Genomic DNA, 18,721 nt, shown 5'->3' with positions numbered 1-18,721 from the left:
GCGGAAATAGTATCGATGACGTTAGAGACATATACACTCTCCATATCAAAATATTTAGACGTTCTATATTCACTCTTCAAAGTTTAAGAGGACGTTGGTTACAGCTTCCAGTGCATGTAAAGTTTGAAGTTGCCAGTGTAGTGTAAGTCTGTATTGACAGTTAGTTAATTTACACATGAATATATCTATAAAAAAATTAATATATATATGCTAGGTAGCTAATTCAAGTAAATATATTATAAGCACTGAATATACATTTATAGTGATGGACAGGCATGCAGTTTTATCTATTTCGTATATTAAGTTCAGAATACGATAGTTATACGTCTTTTATAATGCAGACGATTTATTATTCTCTATGATCTGAATGCCAAATTATCCCGATTTCCGAGTTTTACTTTCGATATTAAAAAATATTACATACACTCAAAAAAGGAATTAAGCGATAGAAAATTGTAATACAGTACTGTTTTAAAGCCTTTATAAATAAATTGATATCTGCCACTGGAAAGAAAGAAAATCAATCTATAGATTAGATTTGGTTATTACATGTATATTTGATAAAAAGTTGAATTATTTATGACACATGATCTATACTCTATATACCCAAGGAGTTATAAAAGATGTGAAAAGGCGATTCTTGGATTCTTGTGAAATACTCAAAGAGTTAAAAAAAATATGTGAAAACGCGATTCTGTGTGAAATAATGCTTCGCTATATGTTTCTTTTGAAAAAAAAAAACATGATAAAAAATTGCACAGGTCTGTTGATATGTGGGATGAGTATACCTGAATAAACACAATTTTATGCAATGATATATAATTATGTACATGCAACTGACGTCCGTACTTTTCCTTATAATTCATAAAACATAAAACTATCTAATTCCTTTGAAGCCCCCCCCCCCCCCCAGTTTTGATTAATATTTGGAGATGTTCGTGCAGCTAGGCATTTGAATTATATATTCGTTTAAGATTTAAATCTGGAACATGTGGTTATAATTACATTTACATGTATATAGAATTTCATATTCTATAATGGTAGATTAGTCATTATTATACTGAAATGTTCAATTTACATGTCTGAGAGAGAGAGAGAGAGAGAGGAAGAGAGAAATCCTCCTATCCATTTACATAGACCAAAAATTAGTTCTATATCAGTGACACCCATTCTTTATTAAATGTTTTCTGATTTCATAGTCAGTCATGGTCACATCCTGTATATTTTTCTGCTTAAAAAGTATTACACGAAGTGCACTTGTGTTGACCTGTCAATCAAAATAACCTGACGCTGTGTGCACTGCAAAAAAGTAGCCTGAGTTCGAAATGATCTTGAAGTATGATCTTTAAGTACATCTGATGCAACAAACTTGTGAAAAAATAAAATAAAATAAAATATCTCGGTATTATGAACTTCGACTGTGGGACGTGGAGACCGGTCCTTGGGATGAGATCGTATAAATCGAGGTCCCGTGTCGCAGAAGGTGCTGGCACAAAAAAGATTATTCACTGCTCAATGGTGATAATTGCCAAAGTATAAAAAAAAAATTGCAGTCTCCTCCGGCGAGTGGTGGCGTCTCCATGTGAGTGAAAAATTCTCGAGAGAGACGAAAAAAACATATAATAAATCAATCAATTAAACGATTGCTGAATAATTACTGTTATTGAATAATCTTTCTTATAGGTATGCTGTCAAATCTTGATAGCTTTACAAAACTCAGTGACTTTACGTTTAATGTGATACTAACTTAATTCATTATATTTTTTATAACACCATCACAATTATGCCAGACCATATACACAGTGAAGTTTATGATAGTACGGTGTTCGTTCGTCTGTTTGTTTGTCTTAGAAATGATTTCAAACAATTTTTTTAAACTGCTAATCATCCTTGCTCTATGATATACGTATATCTCTCATAGGTGCCAAATGCATTATACAAGATTGATCATGAAAATCAAAGTACCATAAGTACTGAAAGGACTTTTTTTCCAGTTATTTTTTCTTTCACAGTTAATATGATATGTATGTTTTTGACACAGAAAAAAGCAAATTCTTACAGATTTAGAAGAACGGAAGACTTTTTTGTTGCCATGGCAACAAGAGTCTAGTTATTATTATTATTATTATTATTATTCCTCCCAAATTTTGTGAGCGCGATTACTCAGAGATGGTTGGATAGATTTTCACAATTTTTCACATGATAGTAGGCTGATATATGAAGTTTATATAAAATTCCGTTTTTTGAAAAATTCACTTCCGGTCCGAAGTTACGGCCGAATTTCCAATTTTTAAATGGACTTTTGTCCGGAATTTTTCTCGGAAACGGTTTGAGGTAAAGATGTGAAATTTACAGGGGTATTAGATCATGACATTCTCTTTGTTTCGAAGTTGTTTTCGTGTGTTTCCGGTACTTCCTGTTCGAACCGGAAGTGAACTTGTGTTTGGTCAATTTTCAACTTTTTTGTTTTTTAATATTTTTTCAAGATATTATTATGTATAACAGAGGTTATTCTACAAATACTAAATATATAATTTGTTTTGAAATCAGATTCCACATTTTGCAGATTTTCGGTACCCTCATTTTCCCTATTTACCTAGTGTGTAGACAATGGGCAAAGAAAGATAACTCTGACTTGTAAGTGAGAATAGAACTTTCGAGATAAAGGCGGAAATAGTATCGATGACGTTAGAGACATATACACTCTCCATATCAAAATATTTAGACGTTCTATATTCACTCTTCAAAATTTAAGAGGACGTTGGTTACCGCTTCCAGTGCATGTAAAGTTTGAAGTTGCCAGTGTAGTGTAAGTCTGTATTGACAGTTAGTTAACTTACACATGAATATATCTAAAAAAAAAATTAATATATATATGCTAGGTAGCTAATTCAAGTAAATATATTATAAGCACTGAATATACATTTATAGTGATGGACAGGCATGCAGTTTTATCTATTTCGTATATTAAGTTCAGAATACGATAGTTATAAGCCTTCTATAATGCAGACGATTTATTATTCTCTATGATCTGAATGCGAAATTATCCCGATTTCCGAGTTTTACTTTCGATATTAAAAAATATTACATACACTCAAAAAAGGAATTAAGCGATAGAAAATTGTAATACAGTACTGTTTTAAAGCCTTTATAAATAAATTGATATCTGCCACTTAAAGAAAATCAATCTATAGATTAGATTTGGTTATTACATATATATTTGATAAAAGGTTAAATTATTTATGACACTTGATCTATACTCTATATACCCAAGGAATTATAAAAGATGTGAAAAGGCGACTCTTGGATTCTTGTGAAATACTCAAAGAGTTAAAGAGTGTGTGAAATAATGGTACGCTATATGTTTCTTTTGAAAAAAAAAAACATGGTAAAAAAATTGTACAAGTCTGTTGATATGTGGGATAAGTATATCTGAATGAACACAATTTTATGCAATGATATATAATCATGTACATGCAACTGACGTCCGTACTTTTCCTTGTAATTCATAAAATTATCTAATTCCTTTGAAGCCCCCCCCCCCCCCCCCGTCTTGAATTTGAATTATATATTCGTTTTAGATTTAAATCTGGAACATGTGAATAACATTACCATTTACATGTATACAGAATTTCATATTTTATAATTATGAAATGTTCAATTTACATGTCTGAGAGAAAGAGAGAGAGAGAGGAGAGATTCCCTCTTAATCCCGATCCAGACCAAAAATTAGTTCTTTATCGGTCACACCCATTCTTTATTAGATGTTTTCTGATTTCATAGTCAGTCATGGTCACATCCTGTATATTTTTCAGCTTAAAAAGTATCACACGAAGTGCACGTGTGTTGACCTGTCAATCAAAATCACTTGACGCTGTATGCACTGCAATTAAGTAGCCTGACTTCGAAATGATCTTGAAGTATGATCTTTAAGTAAATCTGCTGCAACAAACTTGTGAAAAAAATAGAATAAAATAAAAAATAAAATATCTCGGTATTATGAACTTCGACTGTGGGACGTGGAGACCGGTCCTTTGGATGAGATCGTATAAATCGAGGTCCCTTGTCGCAGAAGATGCTGGCATAAAAAAGATCCCCCACTGCTCAATTGCGATAAATGCCAAAGTATAGGACAAAAATTTACAGTCTCCACCGGCGAGTGGTGGCGTCTCCATGTGAGTGAAAAATTCTGGAGAGGGACGTTAAACAACATACGTATAATCAATCAATCAATCAATCAATCAATCGATTGCTAAAGAATTACTGTAATTGAATAATTTGTCTTATAGGTATGTTGTCAAATCTTGATATTATAACTTTACAAAACTCAGTGACTTTACGTTTAATGTGATACTAACTTAATTCATTATATTTTTTCATAACACCATCACAATTATGCCAAAAGATACACACAGTGAAGTTTATGATAGTACGGTGTTCGTTCGTCTGTTTGTTTGTCTTAGAAATGATTGCAAACATTTTTTTTTTAAATTGCTAATGATATACGTATATCTCTTATAGGTGCCAAATGTATTATAGAAGATTGATAATGAAAATCAAAGTACCTTAAGTACTGAAAGGACTTTTTTCCAGTTATTTTTTTCTTTCACAGTAAATATGATATGTATGTTTTTTCCACAGAAAAAAACAAATTCTTACAGATTTAGAAGAACGGAAGACTTTTTTGTTGCCATGGCAACAAGAGTCTAGTTATTATTCTTTTTTTCTACTTTCTTCTCCGGTACTTTTTTGTCCGGGAGTGTTCTCATAGAACCACTCATCCGATTGACATGAAACCTTTTTAGGGTTAATAGGCATGTTGTGTAGGTGTTCGGAACGAAGGTCATTTTGCGCGCACATGCATGCACGTGCGCGCGCGTGCAATGAGTGAAATGACTGATATACTTGATGAAGCCGTAACTTTTATATTTCTTAATGAATTGCTTTGAAACTCAAAATATAAAGATAAATAAGTAGTCTAGACAAGATAACATGATCAAATTAGCGTGAACTCACGCGCATGCACGTGCGCTCTTCTCTGATTGGTTGATACAAAAATCTCAATAATTTCCTTGTTTTTTGACAAAATACTTTGAAATTTAGAATTTAAGTATATATTTTAAGGTGCTACAACATGTTATATAGGAAATTTCTTGAAAACACGCGCATGCAGATGTGCTGCAATCTGATTGGTTGAAACTTTAAATGTCTATAACTCCCTTGGTTTTCAACAAAACAGGATGAAATTTACGACATGGATAGACACATAGAGCTCCTTCATTATGATACTATCAAAATTGAATGCAAGGCCATGCATGCGCGTATGCTGAATTCTGATTGGCTAATACTTAAAGGGTTACATCTCTCTTATTTTTCAATGAAATTCTTTAATATTTAACACAAATGTATGTATTGTGAGACACTATAAGAAAATTAATGTGAAAAATGTAGAAAACATGTGCAAGCACATGCGCTGAAATTTGATTGGGTAATACCCATATGGCTATATCGGAGTAGTTTTCCAATGAAGTCCCCTTAAGAATAATGTGTCCATCTATATTACAAAAGTATTGTCTAATTCATTGAAGCTTGTAGGGAATGGGGCATCATAAGGGATTGGGGAGCCGTTTGGGGAACATCTGTAACGGTTCCCGTTACAATTAGCACCAGTTATTATTATTAGGTCTTCCGTTCACAACGGAAGACCTATAGTGATTGTATTGTTTCTTTTTATTATTATTATTATTATTATTATTATTCCTCCCAAATTTTGTGAGCGCGATTACTCAGAGATGGTTGGATAGATTTTCACAATTTTTCACATGATAGTAGGCTGATATATGAAGTTTATATAAAATTCCGTTTTTTGAAAAATTCACTTCCGGTCCGAAGTTACGGCCGAATTTCCAATTTTTAAATGGACTTTTGTCCGGAATTTTTCTCAGAAACGGTTTGAGGTAAAGATGTGAAATTTACAGGAGTATTAGATCATGACATTCTCTTTGTTTCGAAGTTGTTTTCGCGTGTTTCCGGTACTTCCTGTCCGAACCGGAAGTGAACTTGTGTATGGTCAATTTTAAACTTTTTTGTTTTTTAATATTTTTTCAAGATATTTTTATGTATAACAGAGATTAGTCTACAAATACTAAATATATAATTTGTTTTGAAATCAGATTCCACATTTTGTAGATTTTCGGTACCGTCATTTTCCCTATTTACGTAATGGGCAAAGAAAGATAACTCTGACTTGTAAGTGAGAATAGAACTTTCGAGATAAAGGCTGAAATAGTATCGATGACGTTGTCGATGTCTGCATTCTATTTAGACGTTTCATATTCACTCTCTTCTACATGTAAGAGTACCTTGCTTTCCACATTCAGTGTATAAAGTTGCCACTGCAGTGTAAGACTGTACATATTGACAGTTATTGAAGAATGCATATGTATTTACACATGTATATATATCTAAAATAAACTGATATATGGCAGCTAGCACATTCAAGTAAATATATATTATAGACAGTATACATTTATAGTGATGGAATGTAATCGTAATACAGCTTTAAAGCTTTTTGATATAAACTGAAACCCGTCACTTAAAATTAGGCGAAAAGGCGATTCTTGTGAAATACTCAAAGAGTTAATAAAATATTATGTGAAAAGGCGATTGTGTGTGAATTATGGCTCTGCTAGATGTTTCTTCTGAAAAAGAATTATTACAGTGATAAAAAAATGCACAGGTCAATTGATAGGTCGGATAAGTATTAAACTATCTACATTGTACTTCCTTTGAAGCGCCCCACCCCTGTCTTGATTTATATTTGGAGAAGGTGGCGCAAATAGGCGGTATTTAAGTTATACATGTGGTTATAGTTTCTTCATATTCTATAATGGTAGATTTTTTCTCATAATATGAAATTATGATACTGAAATGTTAAATTTAGATGTCGAGAGAGAGAGAGAGAGAGATTCCCTCTTAATCACTCCTCCTATCCATATATACATAGAGCAAAGAAATGTTCTATATCTTTAATAAATGTTCTTTGATTTCAAAGTCAGACATGATCACAACCTGTTTTTTCTGCTTAAAGTATCACACGAAGTGTTTGGCCTGTCAATCAAAATCACTTGACGCTGTATGAACTGCAGTATTCTATATAAAAGTATTTCGCCTACTACCATTTAAATGGAAAGTACCTTTTACTATAAATAGACTTACTTGATGCATAATTATGCTGTATTGAATTTTGGAAACTGACTTTGTGAAATACATGTACATGTACAGAATACGGAACTGCTTCTACATGTAAATTATAGAAAATATTTCTGGGTAAACCTATGCTCTGATTCGAGCTATAAATTCAAGAGAAATACTTTCAAACTGTATACGAGATATCGTCAACATACCTGCACTGCTCTTGCACCTGGTGTGAAGTATTTACCTTGAATACCATCTGGTTCCAATGAAATGCATCTACAATGTACTTATTTTCGGGATTCTGTTCATAACTTGAATGAACAACACTTAATAGAAAATAAAGATGTTATCCTAAGAAAATGAGATAATTGTACAATTTATGGTTTTTTTTTAAATTCTAGGCTTAAATTATAAATGAAAATTTATATAAACCAATTTAATGAAATGATGTCCATAAACTACACCCGTTGATTTATATCATTTGTATAATGTTTATATTTTGTTTGTATAATTTAGTCTTTAAAAAACTTTTTAAAAATACTGCGTTTATGGTACATGAACTTTCGGATCATCGGTTTTTCTGTGTAAAACAAAAAATAATTCTCGGATAAATTTTATTGAACAAAGAATAGGGTGAAATAATTCTAACATTCTAAAAAACAAAATTCACCTGGCGTTATTTTTTCTCGCTATTAAAATCATGTATTAAAGAAAGCAAAACAGATTGTCTGGTTCCGCCGTGATTACGCAAGACGAGTAAAAACAAATTTAATTTATAGTATTTACATGTGTAGTATATAGTATTTCATTCAATACATGACTATATTTTTAAGAAGTCACTGTTATTTGTTGCTTTTTTAATCGGATCTTGTTTTTCTCACTTTTAATCGGCTATGAACCTCCACCACCACCCCCCGGCGAATATGCCTCATACAGGATTAAGACTATCATAATTTACATGGTTTTAATTAATTTGCCGATATAGACCTATATTAAATAAGGGTTATTTTAATAACAGTTAACATAAAGTCTAATAGCAATAATTTATAATTATTTACTCCGAAAAGTTTTATTTATTTATTTTGTGTTCTTATGTATTTTTAACAAAAGAGGATGTAATCATTCAATGTTTGCTAATTTATACGAAGTTTTGAGTATCTGATATATAAATGATAAACAATAGAATGTTAAACGACAGTGATTTTCACCGTTTCCTGTCTAAATCAGAACCCCTGTTTCGTATGGTCAGTTCCTTCGAACTCGTATGAAATCCTGTTACGTAAATTTATTTGAAACTCATAGCAAGTCCTCCTGAACAGATTCCAGACATCTGCAGATTCTGTGGCAAAATCTTTCTAGATATATTTATGCACATCACCTGTTCTTGCTCGCTGACATCGGATTTACGTAATGGCTGGTGGGATGATATTTCCAATAATTTTGATGTCCACCTCTCTGCAGAAATTTGTGCAAGGACAGATGACGAGATATTTCTTTTTCTTCTTGGAAGTAATTCTGTTCATTTACTATCTGGAAAAGATCTTCGGCAGCTTAATGTGACCAACTTTCGATAGATACGAAATGTTGCCACGTGTTACAACCGAGCCCTCCAATTCTATCCATAGGTGCTAATTGGTCATCAAAATCAAAGTACCTTAAGTACTGAAAGGGTATTTTTCCAGTTAAATATTGTATGTGTTGTTTTCTTTTCTACATAGAAAAAAGCGAATTCTTACAGATTATATAGAAAAACGGAAGACCTTTTTGTTGCCATGGCAACAAGAGTCTAGTTATTATTATTTTTCTTCCTGGGTACTTTTTTGTCCGTGAGTGATCTCCGAAACTACACATCCGATTGAGGTGAAACCTTTTTAGGGTTACTAGGAATGTTATGTAGATTTGCGGAACGAAGGTCATTTTGCGCGCACGTGCATGCACGTGCGTGCGCGTGCAATGCGTAAAATGACCAATATACTTGATATAGCTGTAACTTTTATATTTTTTGATGAAATGCTTTGAAACTCAGAATGTAAGGATATATTAATAGTGTAGACAAGATGACATGGTCAGAATGCACATGCATGCACGTGCGCGCATGCGCATTGATTGAAATAACCAATACAATTGATATAGACTTAACTTGTACATTTTTTGATGAATTGCTTTGAAACTCAGAATATAAATATATATTAGAAGTGTAGACAAGAAAACTTGATCAGCGCACACATGCATGCACGTGCGTGCACGTGCGCGCGCGTGCAATGGGTAAAATGACAGATATACCTGATACAGCCATAACTTTCATATCTTTTGATGGAATGCTTTGATACTCAGGATGTCAGGATATATTAAAAGTGTAGACAAGATGACATGGTCAGAATGCACATGCAGGAACGTGTGCGCATGCGCATTGATTGAAATAACCAATACAATTGATATAGACTTAACTTGTACATTCTTTGATGAAATGCTTTGAAACTCAGAATATAAATATATATTAGAAGTGTAGACAAGAAGACTTGATCAGCGCACACATGCATGCACGTGCGCGCGCGTGCAATGGGTAAAATGACAGATATACCTGATATAGCCATAAGTTTCATATCTTTTGATGAAATGCTTTGATACTCAGGATGTAAGGATATACTAAAAGTGTAGACAAGATGACATGGTCAGAATGCACATGCATGCACGTGTGCGCATGCGCAATGATTGAAATAACCAACACAAATTATATAGACTTTACTTGTACATTTTTTGATGAATTGCTTTGAAGCTCAGAATATAAATATATATTAGAAGTGTACACAAGATGACATGGTCAGCGCACACATGCATGCACGTGCGTACGCGTGCAATGAGTAAAATTACCAATATACTTGATATAACCATAACTTTTACATTTTTGATGTAATGCTTTGATACTCAGATAATATAGGCATATTATAAATGTAGACAAGACGACATTGTCAATATGCACTTGCATGCACGTGCGCGCGCATGCAATGCTAAATTGACCAGTATACTTGATATAGCTGCAACTTTTATACTTTTTGATGAAATGCTTTGATACTCAAAATATGTAAATATATTAATAGTGTTGACAAGATGAACCGGTCATCATGAACATGCATGCACGTGCGCGCGCTTGCAATGCGTAAAATGACTTAATATAGCCAATTTTTTTATCTTTTGATGAAATTTGAATATAAAGATCTATTAAAAGTATAGACAAGTTGACATGGTCATTTTGTACATGCATGCCCGTGCGCGCGCAAGATGCGTAAAAAACCCAATTATACTTGATTGCCTTATTTAATGAAGCTTACAGGGAATAAGACACCAAAAGGAAGTTGGGGAGCGTTTGGGGAACATCTGTAACGGTCCCCGTTACAATTAATACTAGTTTTGTATTAAGATAAAGAGTAGGGAGGGCAGTTGGTGAATATGGCCTGTATTTGTATAACTTCTTTATATTAAAATAACAAATGCGAGCCTTCAAACTATGTCATTATTTTCTCTTTCAGATTATGACAAATTCTTCGTTAAAGGTAAAAAATTGTCTACATAAAACTCAAAATAAAATTGTCTTGGTCTCAAAAAATGTGAAAGATATGGGTCTATTTTGCGAGATCAAAGGAGATATAAACAAAATAACGAAACCATCGAAATTTGGACCCTGTCGATTTTATGACCTTCGACCATATTACAGTCCTGAAATATGAAAATATTACACAGGTCTGTGTGAGCTGTTAGCATGACACAAGCACTCAGATTTACACGTCCATTTAGTACAAGGATACCCTGGCATATCTGAGTATTGTAATCTACAAGAAATGGCACTGTAAAAGAAGCTGCAAACCTTAACATATATGTGATGTGTTTTCTGTCATTTTCTTTATGTGCACTTTGTTAAAATGGTTTACAAAAGGATGAATTTATTAAGTATTGTATAATGCACAATTTCTGCGGCTCAAAATGTTTTTGGCTTTTGAAACTTGTAAGATAGCATTCTCGGTTCAGCCTTCATAAGCTTTTTGTAATTCCATTTTAACTGCAACATCAGAGATATTTTTCTATTTTGTTTTTGTTGGTTTTGACAGTTCAACAAAATTCCTAACAAGTTCAATCTTGTTTGAATTGGATTTGTTTACTTGTTCATAGTAGCTACTAAAGCTGTGTGATAATTCTAAGCAACTATTAATTATTATCATTATAATTTTTTTTCTCTTTTTTTGAATTTTTTTTTTTCAAATTTCATTCTATATTAAGCATTGTGGGGATGGGTAGGGCATCAAATACAGGTAATTACAGAGATGAGTCCTATAGGATTCACATTTGTCTCGGTATAGAAAGAGATGAGTCCTATAGGATTCACATTTGTCTCGGTATAGAAAGAGATGAGTCCTATAGGATTCACATTTGTCTCGGTATAGAAAGAGATGAGTCCTATAGGATTCACATTTGTCTCAGTATAGAAAGAGATGAGTCCTATAGGATTCACATTTGTCTCGGTATAGAAAGAGATGAGTCCTATAGGATTCACATTTGTCTCGGTATAGAAAGAGATGAGTCCTATAGGATTCACATTTGTCTCGGTATAGAAGTGATCAGGAAGAAGATTTATGAAGAAGTTGATGAAGTTTTCTCTTCCTCGTGACTCAGGCTTCATGTCAAACTTACATGTAGCATTCGACACATATTTAACATAATAAACATGTACCATCAAAATTTCAAGTAAATGCTACTTTATTGCTGTACTAACCAAATAAGTTTTTAATTATCATTAAAAACACAATAAAACTTTGACTCATATATAACATGAAGTTTATACATGGTGATAATTTCTGACTTCTAAATCTTTTTTAGGCTTTCATCAAAATTTGTTTATTGATGTTTTTATTAATTTAAGAAATTCAAATGATAACCATCTGGTCTTTGGATTCAAACATGATACTTGTATGTAGAGATTTTATAAAATACACACAATCTGTTTTTGATATTTTTAAGTTTTACTTTCTTATTTTAAAATAGGAATTTACATCTAATACGAGTGAAAGTCAGACAAAGTTATAATTTCAGAAAAATTTGGAAGGATTCTACTAGAACATTGAAAGAAATGTTATAATTATAATTTTTAAACATGTAAAATTGTTTCCATGTTAATTGTAATGACATAATGAGAGAAGTAACCCTACCCGGCATGTTCCATCTTTCCCCACAGAAGCAATGTATCTCCCACTTGGAGAAAACGACAGAAAGTACACCTCATCTGTGTGGCCAGCTACTTCCTGTGAGAGCTCAGTGGGGGCATGGTACAGGAGACGCTTGTACTCCCTCTTCCAGCTGCCCTTACCTTGGGCAAGGGAGACATTCTTCTTTATAATCCCTTTCACCAAATCTCGCCACAAGACTTCATCACTGGCCACTCTGTTCCATTGCTGAAATGTAGAAATTTTGTGTATATACATGTACAATCAGAAACAGTCTGATTTAAAAGGTATTCAAACCACTCTACATTCATTAATTCTAGCTAGAGTTCAAAGAACTAAATGTATTTCAGCCACCATCACCTGATGCATGATGTGCCCTTTTGGTTGCACTGTCTGTCATTTGAGACTCAAATGACTGACTCCAGAATGAATGAATGATGGGGATTAATCATTATTATCAAGATCCAGGTGAAAAAAAGTTAATGTGACTGCCCTAGAAAATTCAAGACAGTGGCAAGGTGTACCTTCTGATTAGGTAGGGAGCAATTATTTTAATTCTTAATTTCTTTTTTTTAATTGTGATAATGAAAAATCTGATGTTTATAATTGTCTTTGGGCTGGCTGCTGTGATGGTTATTTTGGCATGGACATCTACCAATGACATTTATCTAGTCTCTCATCTAGAAAACACAGGTCACATGGACATCTCCCAATCACATCTATCTAGTCTCTCATCTAGAGAACATAGGTCACATGGACATCTACCAATCACATCTATCTAGTCTCTCATCTAGAAAACATAGGTCACATGGACATCTACCAATCACATCTATCTAGTCTATCATCTAGAAAACACAGTCACATGGACATCTACCAATCACATCTATCTAGTCTCTCATCTAGAAAACATAGGTCACATGGACATCTACCAATCACATCTATCTAGTCTATCATCTAGAAAACACAGTCACATGGACATCTACCAATCACATCTATCTAGTCTATCATCTAGAAAACACAGTCACATGGACATCTCCCAATCACATCTATCTAGTCTCTCATCTAGAAAACATAGGTCACATGGACATCTCCCAATCACATCTATCTAGTCTCTCATCTAGAGAACATAGGTCACATGGACATCTACCAATCACATCTATCTAGTCTCTCATCTAGAGAACATAGGTCACATGGACATCTACCAATCACATCTATCTAGTCTCTCATCTAGAAAACATAGGTCACATGGACATCTACCAATCACATCTATCTAGTCTCTCATCTAGAAAACATAGGTCACATGGACATCTACCAATCACATCCATCTAGTCTCTCATCTAGAAAACATAGGTCACATGGACATCTACCAATCACATCTATCTAGTCTCTCATCTAGAAAACATAGGTCACATGGACATCTACCAATCACATCTATCTAGTCTCTCATCTAGAAAACATAGCTCACATGGACATCTACCAATCACATCTATCTAGTCTCTCATCTAGAAAACACAGGTCACATGGACATCTCCCAATCACATCTATCTAGTCTCTCATCTAGAAAACATAGCTCACATGGACATCTACCAATCACATCCATCTAGTCTCTCATCTAGAAAACATAGGTCACATGGACATCTCCCAGTGACATCTATCTAGTCTCTCATCTAGAAAACACAGGTCACATGGACATCTCCCAATCACATCTATCTAGTCTCTCATCTAGAAAACATAGGTCACATGGACATCTCCCAATCACATCTATCTAGTCTCTCATCTAGAAAACATAGGTCACATGGACATCTACCAATCACATCTATCTAGTCTCTCATCTAGAAAACATAGGTCACATGGACATCTACCAATCACATCTATCTAGTCTCTCATCTAGAAAACATAGGTCACATGGACATCTACCAATCACATCTATCTAGTCTCTCATCTAGAAAACATAGGTCACATGGACATCTCCCAGTGACATCTATCTAGTCTCTCATCTAGAAAACATAGGTCATATGGACATCTACCAATCACATCTATCTAGTCTCTCATCTAGAAAACATAGGTCACATGGACATCTACCAATCACATCTATCTAGTCTCTCATCTAGAAAACATAGGTCACATGGACATCTACCAATCACATCTATCTAGTCTCTCATCTAGAAAACATAGGTCACATGGACATCTCCCAATCACATCTATCTAGTCTCTCATCTAGAAAACATAGGTCACATGGACATCTACCAATCACATCTATCTAGTCTCTCATCTAGAAAACATAGGCCACATGGACATCTCCCAATCACATCTATCTAGTCTCTCATCTAGAAAACACAGGTCACATGGACATCTACCAATCACATCTATCTAGTCTCTCATCTAGAAAACATAGGTCACATGGACATCTCCCAGTGACATCTATCTAGTCTCTCATCTAGAAAACATAGGTCATATGGACATCTACCAATCACATCTATCTAGTCTCTCATCTAGAAAACATAGGTCACATGGACATCTACCAATCACATCTATCTAGTCTCTCATCTAGAAAACATAGGTCACATGGACATCTACCAATCACATCTATCTAGTCTCTCATCTAGAAAACATAGGTCACATGGACATCTCCCAATCACATCTATCTAGTCTCTCATCTAGAAAACATAGGTCACATGGACATCTCCCAATCACATCTATCTAGTCTCTCATCTAGAAAACATAGGTCATATGGACATCTACCAATCACATCTATCTAGTCTCTCATCTAGAAAACATAGGTCACATGGACATCTCCCAATCACATCTATCTAGTCTCTCATCTAGAAAACATAGGTCACATGGACATCTACCAATCACATCTATCTAGTCTCTCATCTAGAAAACACAGGTCACATGGACATCTACCAATTACATCTATCTAGTCTCTCATCTAGAAAACATAGGTCACATGGACATCTCCCAATCACATCTATCTAGTCTCTCATCTAGAAAACATAGGTCACATGGACATCTACCAATCACATCTATCTAGTCTCTCATCTAGAAAACATAGGTCACATGGACATCTCCCAATCACATCTATCTAGTCTCTCATCTAGAAAACATAGGTCACATGGACATCTCCCAATCACATCTATCTAGTCTCTCATCTAGAAAACATAGGTCATATGGACATCTACCAATCACATCTATCTAGTCTCTCATCTAGAAAACATAGGTCACATGGACATCTACCAATTACATCTATCTAGTCTCTCATCTAGAAAACATAGGTCACATGGACATCTACCAATCAAATCTATCTAGTCTCTCATCAAGAAAACATAGGTCATATGGACATCTACCAATCACATCTATCTAGTCTCTCATCTAGAAAACATAGGTCACATGGACATCTACCAATCACATCTATCTAGTCTCTCATCTAGAAAACATAGGTCACATGGACATCTACCAATCACATCTATCTAGTCTCTCATCTAGAAAACATAGGTCACATGGACATCTACCAATCACATCCATCTAGTCTCTCATCTAGAAAACATAGGTCACATGGACATCTCCCAGTGACATCTATCTAGTCTCTCATCTAGAAAACACAGGTCACATGGGCATCTCCCAATCACATCTATCTAGTCTCTCATCTAGAAAACATAGGTCATATGGACATCTACCAATCACATCTATCTAGTCTCTCATCTAGAAAACATAGGTCACATGGACATCTACCAATTACATCTATCTAGTCTCTCATCTAGAAAACATAGGTCACATGGACATCTACCAATCAAATCTATCTAGTCTCTCATCAAGAAAACATAGGTCATATGGACATCTACCAATCACATCTATCTAGTCTCTCATCTAGAGAACATAGGTCACATGGACATCTACCAATCACATCTATCTAGTCTCTCATCTAGAAAACATAGGTCACATGGACATCTACCAATCACATCTACCTAGTCTCTCATCTAGAAAACATAGGTCACATGGACATCTACCAATCACATCCATCTAGTCTCTCATCTAGAAAACATAGGTCACATGGACATCTCCCAGTGACATCTATCTAGTCTCTCATCTAGAAAACACAGGTCACATGGGCATCTCCCAATCACATCTATCTAGTCTCTCATCTAGAAAACATAGGTCACATGGACATCTCCCAATCACATCTATCTAGTCTCTCATCTAGAAAACATAGGTCACATGGACATCTACCAATCACATCCATCTAGTCTCTCATCTAGAAAACATAGGTCACATGGACATCTCCCAGTGACATCTATCTAGTCTCTCATCTAGAAAACACAGGTCACATGGACATCTCCCAATCACATCTATCTAGTCTCTCATCTAGAAAACATAGGTCACATGGACATCTCCCAATCACATCTATCTAGTCTCTCATCTAGAAAACACAGGTCATATGGACATCTCCCAATCACATCTATCTAGTCTCTCATCTAGAAAACATAGGTCACATGGACATCTACCAATCACATCTATCTAGTCTCTCATCTAGAAAACATAGGTCACATGGACATCTCCCAATCACATCTATCTAGTCTCTCATCTAGAAAACATAGGTCATATGGACATCTACCAATCACATCTATCTAGTCTCTCATCTAGAAAACATAGGTCACATGGACATCTACCAATTACATCTATCTAGTCTCTCATCTAGAAAACATAGGTCACATGGACATCTACCAATCACATCTATCTAGTCTCTCATCAAGAAAACATAGGTCATATGGACATCTACCAATCACATCTATCTAGTCTCTCATCTAGAAAACATAGGTCACATGGACATCTACCAATCACATCTATCTAGTCTCTCATCTAGAAAACATAGGTCACATGGACATCTACCAATCACATCTATCTAGTCTCTCATCTAGAAAACATAGGTCACATGGACATCTCCCAGTGACATCTATCTAATCTCTCATCTAGAGAACACAGGTCACATGGACATCTCCCAATCACATCTATCTAGTCTCTCATCAAGAAAACATAGGTCATATGGACATCTACCAATCACATCTATCTAGTCTCTCATCTAGAAAACATAGGTCACATGGACATCTACCAATCACATCCATCTAGTCTCTCATCTAGAAAACATAGGTCATATGGACATCTACCAATCACATCTATCTAGTCTCTCATCTAGAAAACATAGGTCACATGGACATCTCCCAATCACATCCATCTAGTCTCTCATCTAGAGAACATAGGTCACATGGACATCTACCAATCACATCTATCTAGTCTCTCATCTAGAAAACACAGGTCACATGGACATCTACCAATCACATCTATCTAGTCTCTCATCTAGAAAACATAGGTCACATGGACATCTACCAATCACATCTATCTAGTCTCTCATCTAGAAAACATAGGTCACATGGACATCTACCAATCACATCTATCTAGTCTCTCATCTAGAAAACATAGGTCATATGGACATCTACCAATCACATCTATCTAGTCTCTCATCTAGAAAACATAGGTCACATGGACATCTCCCAGTGACATCTATCTAGTCTCTCATCTAGAAAACATAGGTCACATGGACATCTCCCAATCACATCTATCTAGTCTCTCATCTAGAAAACATAGGTCACATGGACATCTCCCAGTGACATCTATCTAGTCTCTCATCTAGAAAACACAGGTCACATGGACATCTACCAATCACATCTATCTAGTCTCTCATCTAGAAAACATAGCTCACATGGACATCTACCAATCACATCTATCTAGTCTCTCATCTAGAAAACATAGGTCACATGGACATCTCCCAGTGACATCTATCTAGTCTCTCATCTAGAAAACACAGGTCACATGGACATCTCCCAATCACATCTATCTAGTCTCTCATCTAGAAAACATAGGTCACATGGACATCTACCAATCACATCTATCTAGTCTCTCATCTAGAAAACATAGGTCACATGGACATCTCCCAATCACATCTATCTAGTCTCTCATCTAGAAAACATAGGTCACATGGACATCTACCAATTACATCTATCTAGTCTCTCATCTAGAAAACATAGGTCACATGGACATCTACCAATCACATTTATTTAGTCTCTCATCTAGAAAACATAGGTCATATGGACATCTCCCAATCACATCTATCTAGTCTCTCATCTAGAAAACACAGGTCACATGGACATCTACCAATTACATCTATCTAGTCTCTCATCTAGAAAACATAGGTCACATGGACATCTACCAATCACATCTATCTAGTCTCTCATCTAGAAAACATAGGTCACATGGAC

At 34.7% G+C, this 18,721-nt stretch overlaps 1 protein-coding gene across 1 annotated transcript in view; it reads right to left on the bottom strand.

The window, feature by feature from the left end:
* LOC133181746 (uncharacterized) overlaps positions 1-18,721 on the bottom strand; it is a 47,539-nt gene that overhangs the window by 19,705 nt on the left and 9,113 nt on the right. The window contains exon 3 of the mRNA XM_061316323.1: positions 12,396-12,638. Coding sequence (XP_061172307.1) covers positions 12,396-12,638 — 243 coding nt within the window. The remainder of the gene's footprint in view (positions 1-12,395; positions 12,639-18,721) is intronic.

The sequence above is a fragment of the Saccostrea echinata genome, unplaced genomic scaffold (assembly GCF_033153115.1).
Source record: "Saccostrea echinata isolate AGI-Se365-2 ecotype Australia unplaced genomic scaffold, CSIRO_AGI_Sech_v1 ptg000009l, whole genome shotgun sequence".
NCBI classification, from domain to species: domain Eukaryota; kingdom Metazoa; phylum Mollusca; class Bivalvia; order Ostreida; family Ostreidae; genus Saccostrea; species Saccostrea echinata.
The sequence above is the reverse complement of the archived record's forward strand: the minus strand, read 5'-3'. Positions and strand labels throughout refer to the sequence as shown.